The sequence below is a fragment of the Grammomys surdaster genome, unplaced genomic scaffold (assembly GCF_004785775.1).
Source record: "Grammomys surdaster isolate TR1022 unplaced genomic scaffold, NIH_TR_1.0 958, whole genome shotgun sequence".
Classification (NCBI taxonomy): Eukaryota; Metazoa; Chordata; class Mammalia; order Rodentia; family Muridae; genus Grammomys; species Grammomys surdaster.
Window position 1 is genome coordinate 966,894 of NW_021605377.1, and position 27,142 is coordinate 994,035.

The 27,142-nt window shown below is 40.0% G+C and overlaps 1 protein-coding gene across 1 annotated transcript in view; it reads right to left on the reverse strand.

Moving 5' to 3' along the window:
- Nucleotides 1-8,774: 8,774 nt before the first annotated feature.
- The window catches only part of Gas2l3 (growth arrest specific 2 like 3), a 30,029-nt gene continuing 11,661 nt past the window's right edge, over nucleotides 8,775-27,142 (reverse strand). The window contains exons 5-11 of the mRNA XM_028783102.1: nucleotides 25,781-25,949; nucleotides 24,144-24,259; nucleotides 21,015-21,156; nucleotides 16,780-16,843; nucleotides 16,026-16,164; nucleotides 12,935-13,042; nucleotides 8,775-10,583 (exon numbers count right to left, since the gene is read on the reverse strand). Coding sequence (XP_028638935.1) covers nucleotides 9,318-10,583; nucleotides 12,935-13,042; nucleotides 16,026-16,164; nucleotides 16,780-16,843; nucleotides 21,015-21,156; nucleotides 24,144-24,259; nucleotides 25,781-25,949 — 2,004 coding nt within the window. The 3' untranslated portion in view covers nucleotides 8,775-9,317. The remainder of the gene's footprint in view (nucleotides 10,584-12,934; nucleotides 13,043-16,025; nucleotides 16,165-16,779; nucleotides 16,844-21,014; nucleotides 21,157-24,143; nucleotides 24,260-25,780; nucleotides 25,950-27,142) is intronic.

Below are 27,142 nucleotides of genomic sequence, written 5' to 3' on the forward strand. Positions count from 1 at the left end.
ACCATCTTACTGTTCAGGAAACTGGTGGAGACCTCAAACCTGTCTTCATGGTGGATTTGGTAAATTTCATTCCATCATTAGTTAAAGGGCTTTTCTCGTGTCCTTGTTTTTGTTTTAAAACGCAACCAAAATATTTCTTAGACAGTGCCTCATGTATCCCTGAGTAGATTTGAAGCTAAGGCTGATGTTAAACTTCTGATCCTCCTGCCTCAGGCTTCTAGGTACTGGAATTAACAGGAGTAGAGCCACACTCAACTCTATAGTGTACTTGGTAGTGTTGAGGTGCAGTTTAGTATGAGTTGGTGTAGGTAGGAGAGGCCAACCCTTAGAAGAAATATAGTTAGAGAAGCATCCTTGCTGGGCTGCATGTCTACATGGCCACGTGGCTCAGGAGAGGCAAAATGCAGTCTGTAATGGGGTGGGGGGGGTGTCCTCAGTCAATGGTTTCCCTCAGTCAAAGAGAGGAAAATGTAAATACATATATATACCTTACTCAGGGTGAACCAGAGATTAAGAAGGAAGGAGTGTCCAGGAAGGGAAGCTCATTGGCTGAACACTCAGGTCTATCTAGATACCTCATTAGCATGGAGAACTCCAGGTTTTTGTTTTTGTTTTTTTGTTTTGTTTTGTTTTGTGTTTTGGCTATATGACTGATTGCCATGGTCCTCTCTGTGGGGTGCCATGGTTACATGTTCCAGAGTAGGTAGAGTTAGATGGGGATCTGGGTCCACGTCTACTGTTGTCAATTCTGAGTTTCACTGGGTTTGGGCTCACTCAGCCTTACCAGCTCTGTCTGGTATCACATTCCACTTGCCCCGCACATCCTTATAGCCAAGATACGTTTCTTGATTGTTAAACCAAAGGCTTACCCAAAGCTTGGGTTTGTTTCTGATTCAACCTCTTATTTAGGATTTGGTTCTTACTGTTCTGTTTTCTGAGTAGCAATTCTTCACATCAAATGTCTCTTGTTCTTCAGGCTCAAACACAAATACTAGAATACTAGTTGTTTGATTGGTTATTTTGTTCTTGCTTCTCTCTGTTCATTTGTCTCACCTTTAGATGGGCTCCTGATCCAAAGCACTGTGAGAAAATATAAACTGTTCTTGTAGAAGTATCTTATCCCATGAGTAAAATAATTACAAAAAAAAAGAGTGGATAACAGTTTAAAAGAACATTTTCCTTGTGTGTCTTTACCTAAGCCATCATAATAAATATGTGACCATCATAATAAATATGAATTGTGGATGGCTTATCACCAAATCCCTAGCACCTAGCTTAGCATTCAAGTAAGTGCTGAGTGTTAAGTAAGCATTCAGAAGAATTGTTTGCTGGATGAGCAACTAGATGGACTGGTGTCTACTACTTTAAAACCAATTGTATACACAGGTAACACAAGAAACATGCTGGACTCCATGCGATGTATCAAGTGGCTCTGTTGAAGGGTCCCGGACTTAGACACTCAGTGAACAGCTAGGATGGCTGTCTCTCCCCTTTGACTTCTTTCTGTTCCAACATTGTCTGAAAGAATTAAAACTGACCATGTCAACAGTTGCTTGGCCTCTGTTTCCAAATGTTCAGTGTGAGGATAGAAAGGGGTGGTAACAAGGCACCGGCTAAGTCAAGTAACGTGTTGTGAGTAGCCTCTTGCTACTTGAGATATCTGTAAAAACACTACAGCCTCTACTAAATGACCACACAACTGAAGAAATTCTTCACATCACAGCCTCTTATTCCCTCGTTTCTACTTCTCCTAAAAAAAAAAAAAAAGATAATATATGCTTTTCCAAACCCACCTTGGCATTTTCTCTGGAAAATTCTTGTACTGTTGGGGATCCACAAAAGGAAGCCTGCAGTTCATTTTACATACGCATTTTGCTTCCATCAGCGATATTTCCTTCCCTCCCTTCCACAACCCTGTGGGTGCCGTTTTAAATTCAGGAGACATGTTGATGAATGAGATGCTGGTCCCAGTACAGCTTTTCTTTTTTTCTGGGGGCTGGGGGTGGGGGTTGGATGATGGAAAATTCCACTGCTACATTCAACACAGTCAAATCTAAAGAGACCACTGTAAGTAGCCATCCAAGCTTGAGAGAACTAGAAGCCTTTGAGTGATATTCACACTGACACATGAAGGGGACTGCTGACCCAACCGGGTCAGGTAAGGTAGAGGAAAGGAGTAAAGTCAGGGACAGCTAGCTCATGGCCCTGGCCTCCTGCTGGGATAGCCTCAATACTCTTGGCCCTCACCTCCTGCTGAGATAGCCTCAATGCTCAGAACCCATCTCCTTTCCTAACCTGCCTTTAAGCCCCAGAGATTCCAGGATTTCAAAGGTGACATTCTCAGCAGAGATGATTTAATATAAATAAATTAAAAAAAGAAGACGAAAAAAGGAAGGAAAGAGAAAAACCCACAAGGACTCCTGGGGCGTCCTGAACGTCAGAAGTTGTTCATGTTGCTGCTTGAGGTAAATGGAAACCATTGCACAGTGCAGTTTAGGTTTTATCTCAAAGCTGGGGATGCTAAGTGTCACTTCCCACTCATCTTCCAATGCATCAACAACTCACGCACAACGTGTGGATCCGTGCTGCACACTGCTGCAGGCTGCTGCCGGCCGCGGCTCTCACGCTTTCAAGGCTGTAACTTATCCCTTCTGTAGGATCATTGGCTGTTTTATTTTGTAATAAAGGAGATTCTAGAAGATCCCTATATCACCTTTCACTAACAACCACTTCCACTACACTATCGGGAAATTCAATTGCTATAACTATTCTGTAGTACACTTACTTTATTTCTTTTTCTTATTCATTCACTTACCTGTGATAATTACAGGCTATTTTTATTCCGTTGTCGTGGGGACTTCATTCGATGGTTTATTGTTTTAATAAACATAATAAAGCACTTGATAGTTTAAATGAAATTTAAGAATAAGCTAATACCTAAATTTTAACATTTACAATACTTATGAAAGAATTATTAATTTAAAAAGCAATTATTAGCCAGGTGGTGGTGGTGCATGCCTTTAATCCCAGCACTCGGGAGATAGAGAGAGACAGACATCTGTGAGATTTGAGGCCAGCCTGGAATACAGAGCTAGTTCCAGGACAGCCAAGGCTACACAGAGAAACCTTGTCACAAAACAACAACAAAAAAGCAATTATATTGAGATTTTTCTAAGAAAGTACAAAAAGCAGAAATAATGAAAAGCAGATCTTCAAAAAAATCACACAGAAATACTATTTTCTAGCTCATATCAACATCAAGAGCAACTCAACAATTAACGGGAAGATATTAATAGTTTTACAAAAAGCTGACAAGTCAGTGACATGACTCACTAGGTAAAGGCACTTGTCTTCCCTGTGATGAAGACTCCTTCCTCTATAGCCCATATGGTAGAGAGAACTTCTGCAAATTGTCCTCTTGTTTCACGCACAGAAAATAAATGTGAAAAAGAAATTGTTCCTTAAATAAACTTCAACTAGTCGGTTGCAGTAGGGGTTTTACATACACTAAGCAACTCTCTTAGGTTTCTCATGTACTGACAGTGAGTTCTTGGTTATGAAGATGCTTAGAGGGTAAAAACGCTTGCTGTGCAAGCCTGGCCATTGGAGGTTCATCCCCGGAACCCACATAAAGCTAGAGAACAGACTCTGACCTGCACACATGCACTGTGGCATATGTACCCAAACGTGTGTGTGTGTGTGACATATATACATGCAAATAAATAATAATGTAAATTTTTAAAAATGAACAGCTGAACATATTTGTTGTGAAGACACAGTGGAGTAGAGTTACCTGAGGAGGAGGAAGAGGAAGAGGAAGAAGAGGAAGAGGAGGAATAGCAACATGCCGTGTTATATAACACTAAGGATGTTTGAAAAAGATACAGGAAATTATAACATAACTATCTAAAATTACATACATATAAAGAGAAGGGGGAGAGGAATTAACTGAGATTAAACAAGCTAGGGTGGCAATGCTCCCCCTCCCCCAATACAATCGACTAATAAAAGCTCCAAATGGCAAGCATGGAAACCCCCATTTTGAATTATTAGTTGAGAGAGTCCAAGAGATCTCCCAAAACAATATAGGCCATTGCCTTTGTTCCTGGTACATTTCAGAAAAAGAAGGTACCATCCTCTTGAAGACATCACACACTTAGGGCACAGGATCTGGAGGAACTGATCTGGAACCGAGAGGAGAGCTTCCTCCAGTGGTTTCCTATGCCAGGATAACCCTTAACTGTTTTCTGATGCTTATTCTCACCCCCAGAGATTGTGTAGCTCTCCTCCCTCACCAAAGAAGCCTCTTTTGGCAGCAGACAGGGACCATTACAGAAAGCCACAAATGGTCAAAGCACAGAGCTTGACTGAACATGGAATGCTTGCCCCAGGTGAATACATTTACAACACAACCCTTACATTGAAGGCTCGGGGAACATCACAGAAGAGGAGGCAGAAAGATTGTAAAAACCAGAGGGCCAGGACATGTTCTACAGGAGGAGGAAGACATGAACAGAGTCGGTGAATGGTTCTGGAAGAAATTCCAGGAAAGATCTGAGGTGAACGTGATCTGGACACACTGTATAAAATTCTCCATGAATAAAAAGTACTAAATGCCTACTGTGTACCAAACTTCGTTCTTGAGAACACAGAGGTAAACAACAGATGTAATTCTTGCCTTCCTGATGGTTCTAACAGTCTGATAAAGATAACACCTATTCTCATGGAATCCTGGGAAGGCCACCTGTTTTGTGACATACACCCAAGGATCTTGAATGCCACGTTCATCTTATTTTCTCTCCTATAGCAGCTTGGCACTAACACTGATGTTCGTTAGAGGTAAACAGTCATACACAACTTCTCCTATACCTTTGTAATGTGTATAGTAATTTAAAGTGACATAAGAAAATGGATAGGAAGTCATAAAAGGCAATTTTAATTGGTATGTACTGAGGTTTTATCTCCAGCCAGCACTTAAATTGTTCTCACCTAATGTAGAAGGATAGAAATACATTATCTTTGCATTATTCCTTAAAGATTGTGGGTTTTCTACATTAACAGGGTAGATACTGCAAAACCACTTAATAAAGTTTGTCTGTGCTTTCATATTTACTCAAAAAGGTTTTAAATGTTCCTAATGTGTATAAAATGTCATAAAATACATTTACATTTATATTACTTACATTTATAAAAAGTTCAGAGAACATAAAATTTCATTTGTGATTTTGGATTTTATTCTTAGAAACAGCACAGGAAATATATACTGCATTTTAATAATTGCTCTGGTCATAAAGGGACATTAAAAAAGGATTTCAAATACATTTATGTTGTATCAAAGTATGACCCTGAAACAGGACTATGGGACAAGGAAGTTCGAAATTCTATTATCAGTGACTTTCTATAAAGTGTTGGTGTGTCCTATAGAATTTGACTTTAATACCCAATTATTTCTATTATCTCAAAGATAATCAGCCACGAGCTGGTCTTTCTGAAACAATATTTAGAAACAATAAAAAATGCTTAAAATAACATAAGATGTAAAATGCTTCTTAACTTATCAGTTTCATATATGCAATTTCCAAATGGGTCAAATAATCAAAACAGTCAGAATACATCAAAAAAGGGCAGAGACATTTTATGTTGACATTTTAATACTTGAGGAAAATATAAGTTAAATTGGATACAAATACTGCTGGCAAACAACAACAACAACAATAATTTAAAAAAACAACAGAACATATACAAATCCAAACCGACACAGACTTGGTAGGAAACTTGGGTGTAAGAATACATCACAACCTTTATTAGCTCCTTTTAAGGAAGTAACAGATTTTAAATTAGACAAACATAAAAAAGATTGCAGAAGAAATTACTTTCTCCAAACTATTCCTTTATCCACTGAGAACTACAAGCTCAGGCTGGATGTGGTGGCTGAAACCTGCAAACCTAGTACTCAGAAGGCTGAGGCAGGAGGATTGCTATGAACTCAAGGCCAGCCTGGGCTACTTTAGAGAATACCAGGCAAGCTGTAGCTGCATAAGGAGACCCTGTGGAGATGACAGGTCAATGCTACTAATTCTCCAAGCATTTAGAAGGCACTCTCTTCAAACACTTCACGTGAAGCCCAGTGAAAAAGTGACCATTTCACTTTCCTGGTTGGTTTTATACAATTACACATTAGTAAATTATTACAAAGAAAAAGATCCTATTTTTAAGAAACCACACATTGCATCTTCCAGGTACATCAGCATTTTATTCTTAATATTTGGCTTATTGAATATGAAACACAAAAAGACCTTATGTAATTTACACTGTTAGTAAAAAGAAATGAGTACAACTGCAATATATTTTTTTTAAAAAAAAAATTGTGGCAGAGATTCACCAGCTCCTTTAGAAAATATCAGAATATATTGAAAGGTATTTATCTTTTTTCACTTGTGAGGGAAAGGTTTTTTAGGTTTATTTATTTATTGTGTGTATGGATGTTTTGCCTATACGTATGTATGCATACAATATGCATGCCTGGTGCCCGTGGAAGCCAGAAGCAGGCATCAGATATCCTGAAATGAGAGTTATGGATGCTTGTGAGCCACCCTGGGAGTGCTGGAAATAGAACTCAGGTCCTCTGCAAGAATATCAAGTGTTCCTGATTGCTGAGCCTTCTCTCTAGTCCCGTGGAACTAAATTACTTATTCACATTAAACCTATGTTTAGGGACGACAAGGGACACAGAACGAGAAATTCACCCTACATGACAATAGCTGGAGAAATTCTGCTGAAGAGCAGACCAAAAAAAAAACCAAAACTTTATTTTAAATAAATAATTCTAAAGTTAATTCTGGAATTTGTGCCAGGTGTCTGGAGTATCTTTATTCTTGATTACCCAGAACAAAACATAATGTTTATAAAACTGTACAATCTACTGAGGCTCTGTCTGCCTATAGCATAATTTATATTTTTCATTTAATTCCAGAAGTTACTGATCTAGAAATAGTTTTACGGTCCTCTATATGAGGGAATAGCCTCTATAAAGGGACAATTCTTCCTCTTTGAACGGCATGTTAGATACTCCTGATTACTAGAAATGTTCCTGGCATCTTTTGAGTACTACAGGTGCTTTCAAAGATGTAAATATTGCCATTCGGGATGCTCAGAACAGAAGGAAGTTTGGGAAGGTTTTGGTGGCTTTCTGTTGTAAGCTATCCTGAGTAGATCTTTTATTTTAAGCATACTTCTCGGGTAATGATCACTGGATTTTTACACAAGGTTCCCTTGCTGTAGGTCTGTCTAGAGAATGCCAGCAGCCAGCTGCGGTGCTCACTCACTTAATGATGGCAGGTCTGTGTAAACTATTTTGTTTGTGTTAGAAACCGTATTTGAAGGGCCTGGAGAGGAAGTCCAGGCACAATGCTTATCTATCAACCTGAGACACCCCAGAACAGGAGCCTCAGTATCACCAAGAAAACAAAGGAAGAGAAAGAGAAAAGGAAATTTAAAAGGAGAGTATTTGAGTTATAAAAAAAAAATCAAAGTGCCAATTTTTTTGAGACATATCTCCAGTATATAGCTGAAGATGACCTTGAATTTCTGATTGGAACTACAAGCATGTACCACTTAGACCTGTTTTTCTTCCCTAAAACCTGTGATTACTAGTAATACCATAGTTCCTTGAAACACCCTTAAAAGTTCCCAAAGTACATTAATAAACTTTAAATACTGACAAGCCTGTACATGAGTCATTTCCAAGTATCCCTGTGGGTGGAAGGAGTTTATGTCGTCATTACATTCTCTGGATATTCCTGAGGAGAATCTGCCTACGGAACAGAAGACACCACATACGCCGTCTGCTGGGCACTGGAAAACTGACCACAACATGGCTTTTCTAATGAAGATGAACATAATTTGGAGACTCTAATTAAAATCCATAGTGTGCTATCAAAAGAAATACAAGTCACCGGATGGGATGTGTGCCCTGCATCAACCTAAGGCTCACTTTATAACATCGTGATTTTTTTGTATGTGTCAATATATGTGGTGTGCATGCATTCATATATGTATGTGTGTGTGTGTATGTGTGTGTGTACATGTACACATGTGTGCAGGTATATATGGATGGGTCTGTACATGGAGACCAGATATTGACTTTGGGTATCTTCCTTCTTTACTAAGGTGTCGGGTCTCTCAAAAAAGCTGAATCTCATCCACTGGCTTGTCTAGCCAGCCAGCTTGTCCCAGGAGACCCTGTCTCTTCCTCCTGAGTGCTGGAACTACATCAGGCCCACCAAGATTTTTAGGTAGGTATGGGGACCCAAACTCCAATCCCCATGACTACACTAGACGAGATTTATCCATTGAGCCACACCCCCATCCCTTTTAATTTTAAGATCATTAAAACCTAATTCTGGTATCAAAACATATTATTTTAATGAAAAAATTTTATCTGTACACATAGGAAATGCCTATTTAGAATATTTTAATATGCTAAAAGCTATTAAATGTTTCCCTGTCACACTGCACAGACTTCATCTAAAAATATAAGATACAAAGTGTCTAGATTACTATATATACTTAAAAAACTTAATTCTTACTAAATTTCAGCTTATGATTCAATAAGTTAACTTACTTGGTTGAGTTTTTTTAATTCTTTTTATCAAAAATATTGGTTACAAAATGATACCAATATTAATAAAATCTCAGTTTAATAAAAAAAAAAACCAAACAGTCCCTTCTGATATGGAAAGGTTATAAAGATTTAAATAATAAGAATCCCACTTAATCCAGAATAATACCAAAGTAAGCAGCAGGAACCATTGGTACTTAGGATTGCTGGGCCAGGATTCCTGACCAATGAATTAACTTAGGTGCCTATTACAGACATTTCAAAACCTTGCTAGGTTTTACTATGTACCCCTGCCTCAGCCTTCGGAGTGGGACGATAGGCACACACTAATGCCAAGCAAACCATCGCCTTGTGACTGAGCACAGTAACTAGTGTTTAAGAGCATCAGAGTTGCTATTCGCACATAATCTCCATAGTTAACACCTATTCAAAAATATACTGACAATAGTTAAAACTCTAGTAGTGTTCTTGGACTTTTACATTTCCCTCAAACCACAGACATTAGCAAGACGGTACAGATCACAACTCAGACATTTGTCCATTAATACACGAAATGCTCAAGTCCTTTCCCTGACCCAGCTTTGCCCCATCTCGATCTCATGTCTGCAGCTCTCCAGACAAATAGGAAGATCTTTGACGATCCTTGTGGGTCGCCAGTCATTGATCACCCTGATTTGTTGAAATCATACAGGTGTATTTATTTTCTAGGCTTCTTACTTCCAGTCATAACAAAATAATGGTCATCCTCTTCCTTTTTCTTGGCAGTAGGCATTTTATCTCTACTGTCTGCTCCCTTACCAGATGAGGGTGGGTTCCTGGAGGAAGTTGGTGGCTTGCTGCTTTTGGGAGGCCCTTTAGCTGAGTACTGGCCCTTCATGGCAGTCTTTGCTGACTTTGAAACAGTTTCTGTCTTGGTAGCAGATTGGGGAACAGTTACAATAGACAGTGGGGTACGGCCAGGAGACTTTGAAGAGCCAGGTCCTGGATTCTGGCAGACACCTTTACTCTGAGGTGGTTTTTTGGCAACTGAAACTGTATTCTTACCTTTCGATTCCTGAGTAGCTTTTGCAGAGGACCCTGAACACACAGAAGCTGGATTATTTAAGTTCAATGTTGACTGAAGTCTTTGTGCCGAGACGGCCTCCGACTTCTGAGTTCTATCAAGTGGTTGAGACTGTGTCCCTAGACCTATGGCTCTGGTTTTAGAACTGGGTTTTGTCACCTTTGCAGGTGGCTGGAAAGGAGAAAGGTTAGGCCTTCCAGGCATAGTTCCTTTAGGTAGTTTTGGGCACTTGGATGACTCATCCCTGGAAGAAAGATGATTGTGCTTTGGTTCAATTTTTCCAGGAGATTTACTCGGTAAAAGTCTAGATTTAGATAGGTCTCTTGACTTCTGGGCTGGAATAGCCTTGGTCTGAGCAGACTTGGGGAAGGTGACACATTTTCTCGCCAACTCTGATGCACACTGCACAGTGCTTGGTTTTGCCCCTGGATTTAGAGAAGCCAGGGAAGACGATACACTGTTGGAAGGAGCATCCGCCTTTTTTGCCATGCCCTTCAAAGATGTGACCTTGGGATGCGGAAGTGCAGCTGGGGAATCTGGACGCTTCGGACGGGTGGACAGGGAAGCCAGATTACCTTTTACTGACGCTGCAGGCGGACGTGCACCTGGCGGGCGGGCCTGCTTCTCCTTGTTCTTCGGAACACTCGCTGGTGTGCCAGGTTTTAAATTTTGTTTCTGAAACATATTAACTGCTGACAAAGGGTTCATTTCTGGAGGCTGAGGTGTTCTGGCAGGCGAATCTGGCACACTTTCATTCGAAACTCCTTTTTGAAATGCTAAAATTTTTTGTTCTAGTGTAGCAAACTGCAGTATTCGACAGGGGTCATACTTCAGCAAAAATCCTTGCAGAGTATCCCAGCCTCCACCAACACGGACCATAACATGTTTTCCATGAAGCATCTGCCCCAAAAATGAAAATAAAAAAGTCAACAGTGGAACTGTGAGGTTTGTAGCTTCAATTTGTTCATAATCATGATTTGCATTTGCTATGACCTGGGAAACTCCAAGTACTAGCCAAGAGCCTTGTTTCAAATTCACAGTCTCCTTTTTTTGTACTAAGATAATAAATTTAGTATTAGATTATACAACTAATAATAAAAGCCCTTCACTTTGTAGTACAGATATTTATAAATAATTTGTATCCTAAAATCCACACAATCAATATAGAAAACTGAAATAACAATATTGTTCCATGGCCTGAGTACTGAAAGAAGAAAAGGAGACAAAAAAGAAGCCTCATGGTAGACAAAAAATGTAATTAGAAAGAACAACTAAAACCTGTATTTTAAATTTAGAAGTTATAGTCTATAAATTTCATCTTTAAAACGCTTATATAAGGCTGGAGAGACAGCTCAGCAGTTAAGAGCACTGATCGTGCTTCCAGAGGATCTGAGTTCAATTCCCAGCAACCACATGGCAGCTCACAAGCATCTGTAATAGGATCTGACGCCCTCTTCTGGTGTGTCTGAAGACAGCTACAGTGTACTCATACATAAAATATAAATAAATTTTAAAAAACAAACCACTTATATAAATAAGTTATTCTTGCAGAAAAGAATGGTTCTGAGAGATTAAGAAATTTGTGGCTAGCCTCAAATCTGCCAGGCTGCCCCTACACAGGTACTTTTGAGAGAATAACACAAACCCTGGCTCTGCCAACGTAGACCAGGCTGGATTTCAGGCCCCTGTCCACTCAGCTGGTAGATCTTCATATCTGCATGAGATCAGCTTTAGATTTTAGCTCTAAATCCCAGTTTGTGTGCCTCACGTTTATGGCACAGTTAAGTGCTGCTTACTCTTGGAGTAATCAAGGAACATGCTCTTTGGAGCGAGCCATGGCCTCAGAGAGTGCAGAGTCTACATAATGGGTAAGTGTTCAGCACTAATGTCACTTATATAGCACTCCTTCTGAGGTTCAGGAAACAGTTTGGAAGAGGGGGTGGAAAGGGTGTAAGAGTCAGGTGACAGGAAGAAAGGCTGAGAAATTCCACCTTCTGGGTGAGACGAAGCCATTGCAGTAATAATGTCCTAGCTGCTGTGGATAGCTGCACTGAGCCTGCATAGGACTGGGCCCATCAGTCAGGCATGGAAGAGGAGGGGCTTAGGGAACCCTACCTCTCCCTGCTGACTACCTGCTAAGAAAGGAAACCGGAAGACCCTACTGTCACTTATCCCAAGTCTCTCTTCCGGTTGGTTTGGCTAATTAACATTAACAGCCAACTAACCTGCTTCTATTTGCTATTGATTGCTTCAGGAAGAGGGGAAATTGCTGTCAATTGGATACTCATTGATTAGCCCTGCCAGGCTCCAATGAATCGTTTCAATCCAATACCTACACTTGGTCCTAGTTAAACTAGTGAAGCCATAAAACAAACCTGTGAGCCATAAAGACAGAAAGGGACTGGTAGGGAAGATGACATTGAGTTCATCGGGATGAGAGGCGATAACAAGAGAAAGGAGAATGATCAGAACACATTAGCCACATGTGTGAAGCTTAAAGAACGCTAAGTAGAAGACAGAAAGTGAATCGGGGTTTCTCTAGGCGTTGGATCCAGGGTGGGAACGTGAGGCTTCCATGTGAACTGGAGGAGATACGGATAGTGGAACTGAGTTTAAGCACTTTTATACCGTGTTCTGAATCGAGAGAAAACAGCCCTTGAATGATATCAAAAGTAGAAAAATGCCAGGCAGGTGACATTTTAATGTTTTATCAACAAAAGGGAGAAGTAAGCGATGGCAGAGGGGACAAAGGACGGCCATAACATGAGTACTCTCACCACACTGCTGTGTGACCTAAGACAAAGACCTTCTGCTTCCTCCTGAAAGCAGTCTCATCATGGATGGAAATACTTCTGTTTATTTTCTGACAACTAACACTGATCGTAGTGGACATACTTTTTTGTTCATTTCTTCTTAGGGAGCTGATGGAAAATTATTTCATTTAAGAAAATCTGAAAAATGCAGTAAATTCCCAGAAGCACATGCAAGTATTCTTAATTCTATTCCATGTTTAAACAGTCTCAGCTGTCTTCTAGTTAGTTACTTGAGTGTTAAACGCATCTACTCAACCTCACTTAAAATTCCTGGAATCAAGCATACCGTAGTTTTCCTGCAGTGAAATTCTTCCATTAATAGCCCCTCTATTCTAATTTGTTTTACAGGGTAGAGGGGGAATCAAAGGAGGTTGGTAAATAATGAACCCAATTCCAAGACAAATCTGCATGAGTCCAGGCTGTAACCAGCAGACTTACCCTTATAAAGAGTATTTTTTCACCCAGCCGGTACCGCCCTTCAGATAAGTATTCAATGGAAAACCGATGTGAACAGCTACAAGGAGGGTCCTCGGCAATGTGTTTAACCTACGGTTAAAAATAAGTGTCAACACTCAGTGCTTACTAGGGAAAATTTCTATTAAAACTTAAAACGCGATGCTGTTTGGTAGGAAAAAACAAACACTATGCCAGCCAGGGCGGCATAGTGAAAGCCCATCTCAAAGCAACAAAAAAGGCCATGACTATTTTCACAATTACGCATCATACTAAATATATCATAATATATTCATTTAATTGAACTTAATCCTAATGTTTTAAACATCCTCTTCAGATACATCTAATTTTGCTGTGCACTAAGAGATATTTATGATTGCCTTAATTATCTACCAAGATAAATTAACAATTATGGATTCAGATTCTATTTCCATATGATGTTCACTTAAAAAGAAAATGTGCTTGTAAACAACTAGGGTTGTTCCCTGTAAGTCACTCGATAAAGTCCCTCTGGCTCACAGCCTGGGTGTGCTTGCGCAATGTGCATCCACGTCCACGACCAGCACACACGAAACAAGACCCCAAAACCAGGTAAAGCTGACAACTACTAGAACATACTTATACATTAGGCAACCAAGGTAACTTGACAGAGGCATTTATTTTAGCCATTGCAACCTGTAAAACTTTCTTAAGTTTATAAAATTTCACATTCAATTTGCATATTCAATAGGCTCCAATACAATGAGCCAAATAGCAACTGTCCTATATGCTAAATATTAATCCAGGATATCTGCATATCATGTGCATGTATAGGTGGCCATTGAACGTACATATTGAAAAAGTATGTTTGGTTGTAGGTCTCACAGTGAGAATTCAGGTCGGGATCCCTTCTTTTCCCTGACTAGAATATCCAGATCAGAGCTTACATTTATTTGGTAATAATACGAAGCTGTTAGCACTAGCAGCCATTGCTAGCAGAGTCTATACAGGTAATGAGCTGTGGATAGCAATTTTTTTCTAGATCTACTTATTGCATAATTAACAGCACTGAAGGAAATAGCTAAAGAAAACAATCTACAATGAAACTGCCTTACTTTCATCTCATGCCCACTTTTTCCACATACACATATTTTTCATAAAATCGGTATTTTTCTCCCTGCTGCATAACTGTCATAGAGATCATATAAAAATGATCCGTCTGTGACAATACTGAATCCTAATATATCAAGCTTTTGCCTTATTGGAGGGTTTTTATATTACTTAATTTTCCCCATTATAAATAATAGTATAATAAGCAGTTTTATTTTTTGCTGAATTCCGTTATAATAAAAATGAAAAGAGAGAGTGTTTGCTGCTCTTAATACCTATTTTCACAATTATACATTAGTTTTCATTAACAATAGTAATTCCTAAGTAGAATTTCACCACGACTTATAAAGCTTTCAGTTTTCCAACTTTTAAAGCTTTTGCTACGGGAACAAAACGGAATTTTGTTGCTATCTTCATCTTATTTCCTTAGTTACTAAATGTCAACATTATACTTTCTTCTTGTATGAACACAGTCCCCGCACATCTGCCCACTGAAAGTGTTTTTCCTATTAAATATACTGTCTTCACATAAATTATATCAAAATTTTTCATTTAACAAAATGTATTTCAGTTTCCTTTGTTAATTATCATTCTTTAAGGCTTCATGAAGACTTAAATAATTTGTATTTACTATGCTATTTCTGCTTCCCATTCTGATATTTAAAATCATCAAATGTATCAATAAGATAATATAAGTAAATACTTTTGATCTAATAAAAGCTTTTTCAACTGATATTCTTAATCTGTCTTACAAGGTAATCTGAATATTTACTGTATTTTATTTTGTGTGTATATATGTGTGTCTATCAGTGTGATACATGTGTTTTGTATGTTAGTCTGTATAATTCGAGTGTAGATGCATGCATAAACTCATGTATGTGTGGGCAAGAAGTCTATATCAAGCATGTCTTCTCTTCTGCCTCTTCTTCCCCCTCCTCTTCCTCCTCCCTTTTCTTTTTCTGAGCTCATCAATTGGCTAGATTGCTGGGCCAGCGAGCTCCAGCAAGCTGAGTGTCTCTGCCCGCTGCCTCCCACCCCCAGGGCATTAAGGTGACACACACATGCCTCCACAGCTAGATTTCACTTGGGTGCTGCAGAGCTGACCTCAGTCTCTCACACTTGTGCAGCCGGCCCTCTACCAACTGCTCGCCAGGCCCCAGGCTGAGTGATTTCTCAAATAAATTATATTAAACAAGAAAAGAAACATTATTATTTATAACTAACAATATTCTTATTGTCAAATGATTTCAGCAGAAAATGTTTGATATTCCGCCCACCTCCATCACTTATGCTCCAGTCACTGGAGAAGATTTAGAACCTAAAGGAACGATGCTGTTAGCTTCTCCAGAAGGAGCAGGTACTGTTGAGAAAACCATCACAACACAGCCTGTCATGTAACAACTCTGCATGCTGTCTGTTAGGGACAATGTTCAGAAAAACCCATCAGTTGGTCCTTGCAGCTTTTCTGCCTCCTCCGCCGCCCTAGCATCTGGGTACCATCCACTTAACCTTGGATCTGTTTCTCCCTCATGATCCTTGAATAAGTCCTGTCAATTCTACTTCCTAAACATGGCTTATAATATTCATCTGCTCCATTGCGCACCACTGTGTCCAAATTCAAGCTCTCATCATCCCACACTTGGGCTATTGCTATAAAACAAATGCAATATATGACCGAGAAAGCAATCCTTGAGTATTTACAACCCAGATTATAATGCCACCATATTTACAAAGGGAAAAAAACAATTTTTTTTTCTTGTGGCCTTTTCCTGTTCTTCTTTGAGTATACATCTATTCTTCACACACACACACACACACACACACACACACACACACACAGAACCCCGAGAGTGGAGGTTAGTAACTTGGATATATTCTAAACAGAAACCATTTTCTTTTATACACGGTATTTCCAGTAGCAATTTAAAAATACACAAAATTATGAAACGTCACCTGGCATAGTCCAAAAGGCACTGCGGCTACTTACAGCTTCATGCAGTTCTTCTTGCTGACAGCAGGATTTGGGGATGCTGATGGACTCTTCAAGCCCCGAGGCATTAAGCAAGGTCTCTTCCAACTCAATTTCTTTCTCAAGTTTTACTAATACTGGTGGCTCAACTCCATATCTGAAAGCAAGCCAGGAAATCTGATCATTCAGTGTGTACCCAACTACACCTCTGCAGATCAAGACAGGTAAGGTCTTATTTCTGGAGTGAAGTCTGTATAACTCTTTTCTACAAATTGTTGCACTGAGACAACTGGACATCCTTTATTAACATTTCAGATTGCCCAAAACTCAATCCCAATCGCTATATCAGAACATATATCTGGTATTATATAATATTTTCAGTATTTTTTCCTGGCATTCTGAAAGGCAGCTTTAAAACAAGCTGGTGGGCAGACAGGGCTGATGCAGGCATGTGGGACACACGGGCTCAGCCTTTTTTCCAAATGGGACCTGATCTACTTTGAACTGCATGTTTTTACCCTGTTCTTAGTCTGGAAATGTTAAGTAGCATTTCCACAACTTCATGTGAAATGAAGGCGAGGTGGAAGAAGATGACAAGCATTGACACAACCGCTCATGTAGATCCAAATAAGACACAGAAAGATAAAACAGAAAATTGGGCTACTCCATTTTAAGCAAGAACCATGTTCTTTGGGTAAAGAAACTATGATAAAATTTAAGTGGTTTAAGGTATTTATGGTTTTGAAATTCTGAAATGTTGAGAAATACGCACCTTGACACAATCCGACCAATCTCAAGAAGACAAAGGTACACCTGTCTGGGGTCTTTATGTAAAACTGGGGGGAAAAAAAGAGTATATGTTTTAAGACTCAGATGTAAGACAGGAAATACATTCTGACAGAGGATAGAGTATAAGAAAGACACATGAAGACAACAGGCTTACTGGCTCAGAGGAGACACAGAAAGCACATTTTTACTGTCTCTATGTAACAGTTTCTTCTGTGCTAAAAAAAATTAAACTAGAAACAAAAGAGGAATGGACAGTGATCCAGGACATTTACTTGTACAGCATTTCACTTTTTAAAACCTATGGATTAATAGCATTGCGTTATGGTAAGGGTGGGGAGATGGCTCAGTCGTATAGGTCAAACAAAAGATCCTGAGTTCTGATATCCAGCATCAACAGCCAGGTGTGAGGCCACATCTGTAACCAGATAAACACAGAAGATCTCGAGGCTCAGTGGCTGCCCAACCTAGACAAACCGATGAGCAAGAAAACCCTGGCTCAAAAATAAGGTGGAGAACACAGAAGACGCTTGACCTCTGCCCTCCTCTGCACACAGTATAGTACAGATCTCTTGGCAGGAGATACTGTTCGAAGAGACATGTCTCCTCGACTTGACTCTATATAGTTCTCAAACTTTACCAAACAGGAAGTAGCAATTTCTAACTTACTCTCTGAAGCAACATTATCTTCAAAACAAAGACAGAAGCCAGAGAAAGATATCACAAGAACCAAAAGCCAGTATCAAAGTCTCACAGATATGAGCGTAACCATCTTCACCACACTGGCGACACAATCCAGTGTCCAGCATGCAGTGGACAAGTACAATTTATGGCAAAAATGTGAATAGTTGAATACATGAAAATCAATCAATGTAATTAACAGAAACAGTGGTCTTACATCACATAAAAAGGGGATAACATACAGATTAAAGAATTTCAAAGACTCTAACACCATTTCAATGCATGAAAAGGGGTGGGACTTTCTCAATCTGATAAAGGGCAAGCATGAAAAGCATTCAAATATCATTTACATTTAAGGTAAATGGTGGAAAACCTTCCTCCTGAAGCCAGGCTAAAGATAAGAGCACCACTCCCGTCAGTTCTGCTCAGCATTGCAGTTTGTGGCCTCAAAACAACACAAGATAAACAGGTAAAAACCTGTATCGCCTTTGTTAAACATGAAACTTAGCTACAACAAAGTACAAAAAATAAAGAGACAAACTTAAAAACTTTAAATTTGAGACTGGAGAGATGGCTCAGGAGTTACGAGCTCTGACGTTTTCAGGGGACCCAGGTTCATTTCCCAGCACTCACATGACAGCTGGGAACTGTCTGAATTCCAGTCTAAAGGCATCAGACCCTTCTCTGGCTCCCCAGGTACCAGCCACATACATGAAACACAGACACACATGCAGACCAAACACTCATATATATTACATATAACTACAAATGTAATATATGCAGCAAATATAATTTATAATAAAACAAAATTTAAAAAATTTAAGAACTCTAGACATCCAAGGATACTAGTAAAAAGTGAAAGATGAAAAAAATATTTGCAAATTATATTTGTTGGGTAAAACATTTAGAATACTCACAAAACCATTGCAGGCCCATAAAAAAAATAAGTGATGCGACTTTAACAGGTGAGCAGAGGAGGGGGAGGAGGAGGAAGAGGAGGAGGAAGAGGAGGAGGAGGAGGAGGGGAGGAAGACAAGAAGGAAGAGGAGGAAGAGGAAGAGGAGGAGGAGGAGGAGGGGAGGAAGAAGAGCAGAAGGAGAAAGAGGAGGAAGAGGAAGAAGAGGAAGAGAAGAAAGAAGAGAAAGAGGAGGAGAAAGAAGAGGACGAGAAGGAGGAGGGGGGAGGGGGAGGAGGAGGAAGAGGAGGAGGAGGAAGAGAGGAGGAGGAGGAGGAGGAAGAAGAGCAGAAGGAGAAAGACAAGAAGGAAGAGGAAGAGGAGGAAGACAAGAAAGAAGAGGAGAAAGAGGAAGAGGAGGAGGAAGAGGAAGAGGAGGAGGAGGAGGAAGAGGAGGAGGAGGAGGAGGAGGAAGAGGAGGAGGGAGCAGAAGCCTGACACTCTTCATAGCCCTCGTGCTAGCTTCCCCAGGACAGTGCCTATGACTATCTACCTTTTCCTCAGAGTTAGAAACCTTAAGGAACTTTGGAACCCTATGCACATGTGCAATGTGTTCCGAGCACATGCACTGACTGCACCAGAAGGTCCCTGAGGTGTGAACAGCATCGATTAGATACACAAAAACAATCTGTTTCCTCTGAAACAGATCCTGCTTGATACATGGCTCAGGTGATACAGGTGTGTACCAACATGCCTGGCTATAACATATTACTGTTTAAAGCAACAGAAAGGCCTCCATTTGAATTAACATCTACAGAAATAAAGGAATTTATCACGAGATATTTCAAACCTGTTTCTATAAATATCCCAAGTACTTTAAAATAGTGTACTTCTTTCATAAAATTACTTTGAGCGCCATGCAGATGTTAAAAAAAAAGAAAGAAAATTCTCACTTCGATGCCTACAAATGAGTTACCGGTGTTGGCAGTATTTTTCTTAGTCCCACACTGCCCTTCAGCAGTGCTCGAGGAGGAAGACGCCTTCTACATTTAAAAGCTAAATGGCAATCTTAGACCATTTCAAAGAGTAAGCTACAAAGGGGAGAGCTCAAAGCATCCCCCTTCCTTTGATCTCTAGTAGCTGGATGCCACTTAATCAGTGTCATTGTGGGCAACAATCCACACACCTGGGCTCCCGCACAGTAGCCTCCAGGGCAAACACTGTGTCCTGTTCAACACTGGGCCAGGGGAGGCAGAAGCAGCCCAGCAGGCTGCAGCCCAGCCGGGAGCAGGCCACACTAGCAAATTCAACTAAGAATCTGTTTGCTTTTAAGCAGCACCATAAATCAAGAGCTGCAAACAGCTTCCGTGATAAAACCTCTGTCTAGAAATAGTGTCCTCTTTGAGCTAAAGCTCTCTTACCACAGCATTATACATTCTGCGCATGTGTCTGTACATGCATATGTTTGTGTACACGTACACACCTATAAATGCTCTGAAACATGTGTGTGCGCATATGTGTATGCATGTGTGTGTGTGTGTGTGTGTAAACCAGCCAGCCAGATGCTCCATTAGTACCACACAGACGCTTCTGCTGACTTAAGAAAATGAGAAAAATTCATCAACAATTTTTCAGTGGAGCATGCTTTTTGTGGTTTGCTTGCTTGCTTTTTTGAGCCAGGGTTTCCCTGGGTAGCCCTGGCTGTACTGGGTGTTGTGTTTTATAAAAACATAAGGAGAAAAGAAATACGTTTGGTGCATGTGCAGTCAAGTATGGGGGAACAGGGTTCCTCCATGGGCCCATGCTGAGGCATCCCTTCCCCCTGAGGGACCAGCCACACCACCAGTATACTATAAAACAGAGTTTATTCAGGGCATGGGGAGGGGAGTTGGGAGGGTAGGAGAGGCAGAGAGAGAGAGTAGAGGAGTAGAGGCCGGCCATGAGCATACAGAGAGAGAAGGGGGAGGGGAGTGAGGGGAGAGAGAGAGAAGGGGCAAAAGGACAGAGCAAGAAGGCAAGAGAGTAAGAGAGAGAGGAAGAGCAAGCAGCCCCTTTTATAGTGAGTCAGGCACACCTAGCTGTTGCCGGGTAACTGTGGGGCGGAGCCTAGACAAAAATGCTAACACTGGTACTCTCTGTAGAGCAGGCTGACCTCGAACCTCTGCCTCCTGAGTGCTGGAATTAAAGGCATGTGCCATCACCGCCCACCTTGGAGCATGATTTCTTTAACGAAATGTCAAAAACATCATTTTTTTGAGATAATAAAGGTGGCAGCTATTATTTACAATGAAGTCTGAATGCTAAAAGCACATTTCACCTGTTCTTTCTGTAATGGTCTGGGTAAAGAAGAATTGCTAGAATTACTTTAGACCTGCTAGAACCAATCTTCAGGAAAATAGTAGGGAGAATCTTCTGGCAGCCAACTCAAGAGAATTCTAGATATATAAAGCCCATGAAAATAAGGGAAAGGCCTACTACATTGATTAATATCTGATTCTCCCACTGTTTCACATATAAGTGAAGTCTGAATTGCGTAAGTAACTGGGACATGGCACTGTGAATCACTGCTTAACGATTTAGAAATGAGGGACAGAGACAGAAGCCTCCTAACAAACACTGACAGCTCTGACAGCAACAGCTCTTACCTAAACCTTCAGACTCAAAGAGGTAAGTTTCGTCCACCCCAATGTCCCGGCACCAGTGAAGAAAGTTTGCTGTGTTGTCTCTGGCGAAGAATGAGCCTGAGGCAGCATCTTTCTTACAGGGTACTTTTCTCATTGGAAAATTCTAGAAAAGACATGAGGATAAACAAACAAAAACCAACCAAACAAATATTTTCATTAGATGCTCATCTCAGTATGATAAAGTAAATGCTAAATGTATTAACTGTACCGAAAGACTGCATAGTTTAGAGGGAAAATAATTATCTTCAAAAATGCCTTTCTTCTTTTACTTAAGTGTTTTCCAGAAAAAGATTCCTATGAAAATGATCTACTCACAGTTTGCAGTAGATTCAAGCATCTCTGATCTTCTTTTTAAAGCAGCACAAGAACCTCAACATTTAAAATGGCGGCCTGGTAATTACAGAGCATCTACAGAGTGTCTCTCCACACAGTTCGACATGCACACAAGACTAGGCTACACTACAGTTTAACAAATCCTCAGTGTTGCTTTCTTCTTCAGACAGACTCATGAAGCAAGAGACTATAACATTCAGTAGTTGCCCATCCTTAACTCAGGTTCTTTGGTGACCACAGGCTCAGAAAACCCTAGACTTTTATTTTTGTGGGTTTAACAATTTGGCTCAGGAGTATTGTAACATTCTTGCCGGGCCTAGGGCCCGGAAGAGGGGATTTCTTTTGCTTTTGAACTTGGCAGTTCCTAACAGTGATGTTTTTCATGCATCAAGTACAGTGACTCTCTCTCACCTCTGCCAGAGTCTCTCCCCAGAGACTACGGCTATTACCCAGTCTAGGCATCTCCTTCTGGGTGCTGTTATTTTCCAGAATTGAACTAGCCTTCATGCATGATTAAATACAGAATATATTATCATTTCCAAAAATATACAAATAAATATAGCAAAATACAAAGATGATTAGTATTAACTGAAATCCTCTCACTGGCACTCTTGATAGAACGTCTCTGTGCAAAGTTATGCAAGTGTACCTAGAAAATGCCATACAGACACAATTCTGCAAACTGATTTGTGTGTGTATGCATGAGTGTGCATGCACGTTGAAGGAATGTACACTGGATAGGTTGTGGGCATATTTACAACTTAAAAAGAACACATTTAAATAATCATTTCTAATAAATATATTATTTTCCAATGTGATTAGATTCCACAATTAGTTTTTACTTCTCTATTTATAAGCAGGTTATTTTTAACTTTTATATTATTTTTTTCTGTGATTTTCTTAGAACAAATTCCTAGAAGTAGAGCATTTCATACACCAAAGGATGTACTTTCAGTATTACCTATATGGATACCTACGTGTATGCATGCTTCTATATAGATATCTCACGTATTGCCCTCCAAGAACAATGTTACCACTTTATATTTCACTAATACTATGTCCAGGCTCCAAACTCTCAAAAACACTGAACATTTGATAAAAAGAAAGATTAAAAACCTAATCTACTTCAAATCATCACTTTAAGTTTATCTTTAAAAATGCTATATATTTCATCAATATTTACAACTTTCCCACCAAGGCAGCAGACGAAGACTATAGAGATGATGATGGTGATGATGATGGTGGTGATGATGATGATGATAAAAATAACAAAAGAGGTAACGTGTGTGCCATTGTCTTAGGGTTTCCATTGCTGTGATGACACTCCATGACCAAAAGCAAGTGAAGGAGGAAAGGGTTTATTTGGCTTACACAGCAGTATCAACTGTTCATCACTGAAGGAAGTCAGGACAGGAGGGCAGGAACCAGGAAGCAGGAACTGATGCAGAGGCCATAAAGGAGTGGTGTTCACGAGCTTGCTCAGCCTGCTTTTTTATAGAACCCAGGACCACCAGCCCAGGGATGGCACCACCCACCATGGGCTGGGCCCTGCCCATCAATCACTAATTAATAAAATGCCTTTCAGCTGGATCTCATGGAAGCATTTTAAAATAGAAGTTTCCTCCTTCCAGATAACTCTAGCTTGTGTCAACTGGACATAGAACTAGCCAGCACAGCCAAGAACAACCACAAACCCTTTTCTCGCATAACCATATAGAAGGCTGTGGATGGTTCTAGCTGCTGGAGATCACTTATAGCATATCAGGTTATCCTAGATACTGTCTATAGACGTAGTATCAGTGAACATTCACAAATAAACGCCACAAGGTAAATATTTATGTTGTTGTTGTTTCTTGTGGATAGCCCTGATGGTATTTGTATTCTGATGCTAATTCTGCTTCCTCAGGAGGGGCTGCCCTGAGGAGGAGTGGATGCTGTCTGTACTCAGGTGATTTCCTGTGAACCTTCTCCCCATTCTAACTGGTCAAATAAAGGCTAGAGCCTGTGATTGGGCAGTGAAAGAGGAAGGTGGGGCTGGAGGTTTTAGAGAGTGGAGGAAGAGTAGGGAACGAGAGAGGAAGGAGGACGGAGGAAGAGGAGGTGGAAGGAGGATGAAGCAGGACCACGTGGCCTGGAGAAGCCACAGGTAGCGAGGGACCTCAGAGCTGGGGAATAGAGTAGTGTAGAGGTACCCAGTTACAGTATTTATAAGCTGCCCAATCTAGGCGTGCAGCTTATAAATACTGTAACTGGGTTGTGGGTTATTTGCACGGGCTTATTGAGGTTGGAGATTTACTGCAACACCCACATGTGCGCATGCTCATGGAGATTTGTTTTTTAAGACAGGGTCTCTCTATGAACCTGGAACTTGCTGACTTACTAGGTGGATGAGTGGTCCAGTGAGCCTTCAGGAATCTGCCTGGCTTTGTCTCTTAGTACTAGAATCACAGGCACAAGCCACCATAGCCACCCTTTCCATGGGTGCTGAGGCTCTGGACTCAGGCCCTCACGTTACATGACGAGTACTCTTTATGTTCTATGTTTACTTGTTACATGATAACCGAGTGATCTTCCAAGCCGATCTTCCAAGCCTCAAGGTTAATGTTTCTACCTTTAGTTTACAAATATTATCTTTCAAATGCTCAAAAAATGAAATCCACTTTTAAAGCCAGCCATAGGCTGGAAATAACCAAGCACAAGGGACAGTGAGGAGCAGAGACGAAGAGCCAACCCCCCTGCTGTCAAAAGCTCACTTACCCCTGGCTCGTCAGGGTGGCAGGCTTTCACCATGTTCTGAAGAACACTGATGAGCTGGCACAGCCGCACTCCATTATCAAGTTCTTCCAATAATCTTTCTGCCTTAATGTCAATACCTAAAAGCACATCAGAAAGCTAAGACACATCTAGAGACAGCAAATTAAAAACAGTGGTTAAAACTTTAACACAACCGGATAACGGCTGGAAGACTAAACACATAGCAGATGGGATGCTAAGTTACCACTCTTAAGAGGTAATGAGTTAAAACAAGTAATGTTGGGTTAAATCAAAGGCAAAAGAAAAAGTCTGTGCTACACAAAGTTCGGGGCGAACATATGTACACTTGTGTTAGATAAATTCACTGCAAGTTAATATCACTTGTATAAGAAAAAAAATGTTCTTTATAGATAAAGTGGGTTTTGTTGTAATTTATAGATTAAACACAGTAGCGGAATAACTGGAGATATCGACTTTTGCCTCTAAAATAGCTTCTGTAAAAAGCATTTTACATTATAAATTTTAAAAGCCTTCTCATTATCAAGCTGATACCAGACAAAACCAGAGAAACTGCTTATTGTGTGTTTATCTTAGAAGGGCCTCAGTCCATCTTCAGGCCTTTCCTTCTCATGAAAATCTCAGAATGCTACAGTAAAGTCTAGAGCTAAGTGAGTTGAGGGGCTCAGGAGAAAGCTTACTCAGTACAGTCTGTGACCCCCAGTTTGGGTCCCCAGAAACACACATAAAAGTAAGGTGTGTTGGTATGCCTGTGGTTTAGTCAGGCAGAGCTCAAGAGCTTGTAGTCAGCTGGATCGGCATGCCCATGGTCACATAAACACATACTCATACACATGTATACAAGCACCCCCATACCTGTACCTACACACAGGCACACATATACATGCACATGTACACATACACATGTACACACACATGCACACATACTCGTGTATACATACATATGCACATATACACATACCCATGCATATATACACACACACCCAAGCATACGTACACATGCACAAATACACATGTACATATACCCAAGCATACACATATACACATGGACACATACCCAAGTATACATACACATGCATATGTACATATGCACACATACACGTGCACACATACACAAAACAAAAAGTGGTATTTTTCCCTCAATGGGAAGAAAGTTCAGAGCGCTCATCACAATCTTGAGTAGAGTAAAAAATACGATGCCAGGCATTCCCCAAGTGGCATTTTCTTTTTGGTTTCCTTTGCTTCTGTCCCTCCATGTTTCAGAAACTGTATTTATTTTTATATAACTAAAGGATATCTTCCACTTATAACCTTATGGCTCACTCAAGATTGGGATAAATCAGTTAAAAAAAAAAACAAATAAAGCAATATTAGTAATACACAATTTTTAAAAATCTAATATTAACCATAAAACATTGATTATTCAAAATGACCAGCTACATCATTCAAATCTCAGGTTCCCTACAATTGAAAAGCTGAGGCTCGGGGCGAGAGCACCCTTTGATTGTATGGACTATGAAAACAAGTACCTGACTCTGTCGCTCACCTGAGTATCCCTGTCAACTGAACAGTCAGTCGCTCAGTAAACGAACATAAAACAACAGTGTCTTTGTAAGCCTTACCCAGTAAGCCAGACAACCAAATAGAGAGATCTTCTTGCATAGGCAACAGAGTGGCTTCATGTCTCACAGATATCCACTCGTCATACTGACACACATCTGCCAGTCCAGGGCCATGTCTGGGAGTCAGAGGACACCTGGGACTTAGAGGTAGATCTTCTCCAAACCACACCTAGACAAAACACCAACCAGCTGAGAGAAAGCAATTTTTGCTTAATATCACCATAACCCACACATGACTATGTTTTAACTAAGTAGCCGTAGGCCATCCAGAATAAGCAAAACTGTGCCATCTCATAGAAAATACATAAATCAGAAGAAAACTGGATGATTTGAAATGTTTTTAGTATTTTATACAATGGTTGATGTCAATGAACACCAAATTAATGAATGGATCCTACTGTAGAGATAAGAGAATAAAAATTCAACAAATAGTATTTTTCCTTCACTTATTAGCTTAGGAGTATACTAGTAACTACACCAAAATCCCCGTACCTTAGCTGTAAATAGATTAATGACCCCTGCCTTACATAATACATGTCTGCACCATCTAGCCCTGGCCCTAACAGAGAGCAGAGATTAAGCAGATGGATGAGTGAATGCATTCGTGAATGGCTTCTGCAAACTACAAATCAGAATTGTGAGGTTTTAGATATTTATTCTATTATTTTTAATTGTGTGTGTGGGGGGGTCTGGGTGTGTTGTGCACATTAGTAAGGTGCCCAAGGAGGCCAGGAGAGTGTGTCACATCCTTTGGAGCTGCAGGTAGCTGTGAGCCTTTTGATATGGGTTCTAGGACCAAACTCGAGTCCTCTACAGGAGCACGTGCTCTTAACCACTGAGCCATTACTCCAGCCTCTAGACAGCTAGCTTTAATTTTTTTCCAAATACTTTGATTAAAGCAATTAGAATGGCAAACCAACTATAGTCTATAAGCAAATCTCATTTGTTATCTGTATTTTTATGTCCTACAACTGAAACACTTTTAAATGGTTATATATATATATATATATATATATATATATATATATATATATATCCCAGTGCCTATCTAACAGTCTTGATTTTGCCTACTGCCCTGTAAAGCCAAAAATAATTGCTAATATTTTAAAATAAAAAATAAGAATAAGATTAGATAAGCATACTATCAAACCAGCACTTGGAAATATTTGAAATGCGCAGATTTGCTTTCAGATTGTTTGTAGAAAACTATGTGCTAATTATGAAAGAAATAACCATGAAGTCACTTTTTAAGAAAAGAGTACAAATGGCTCTTGTCTTCAAGGCTATTCCAAGTGAGGGGTGCAGAAGTTCTTCAAGGGAGGTGACTTGGAATGTAAAGAGCAGTGACATATAAGGGTGACC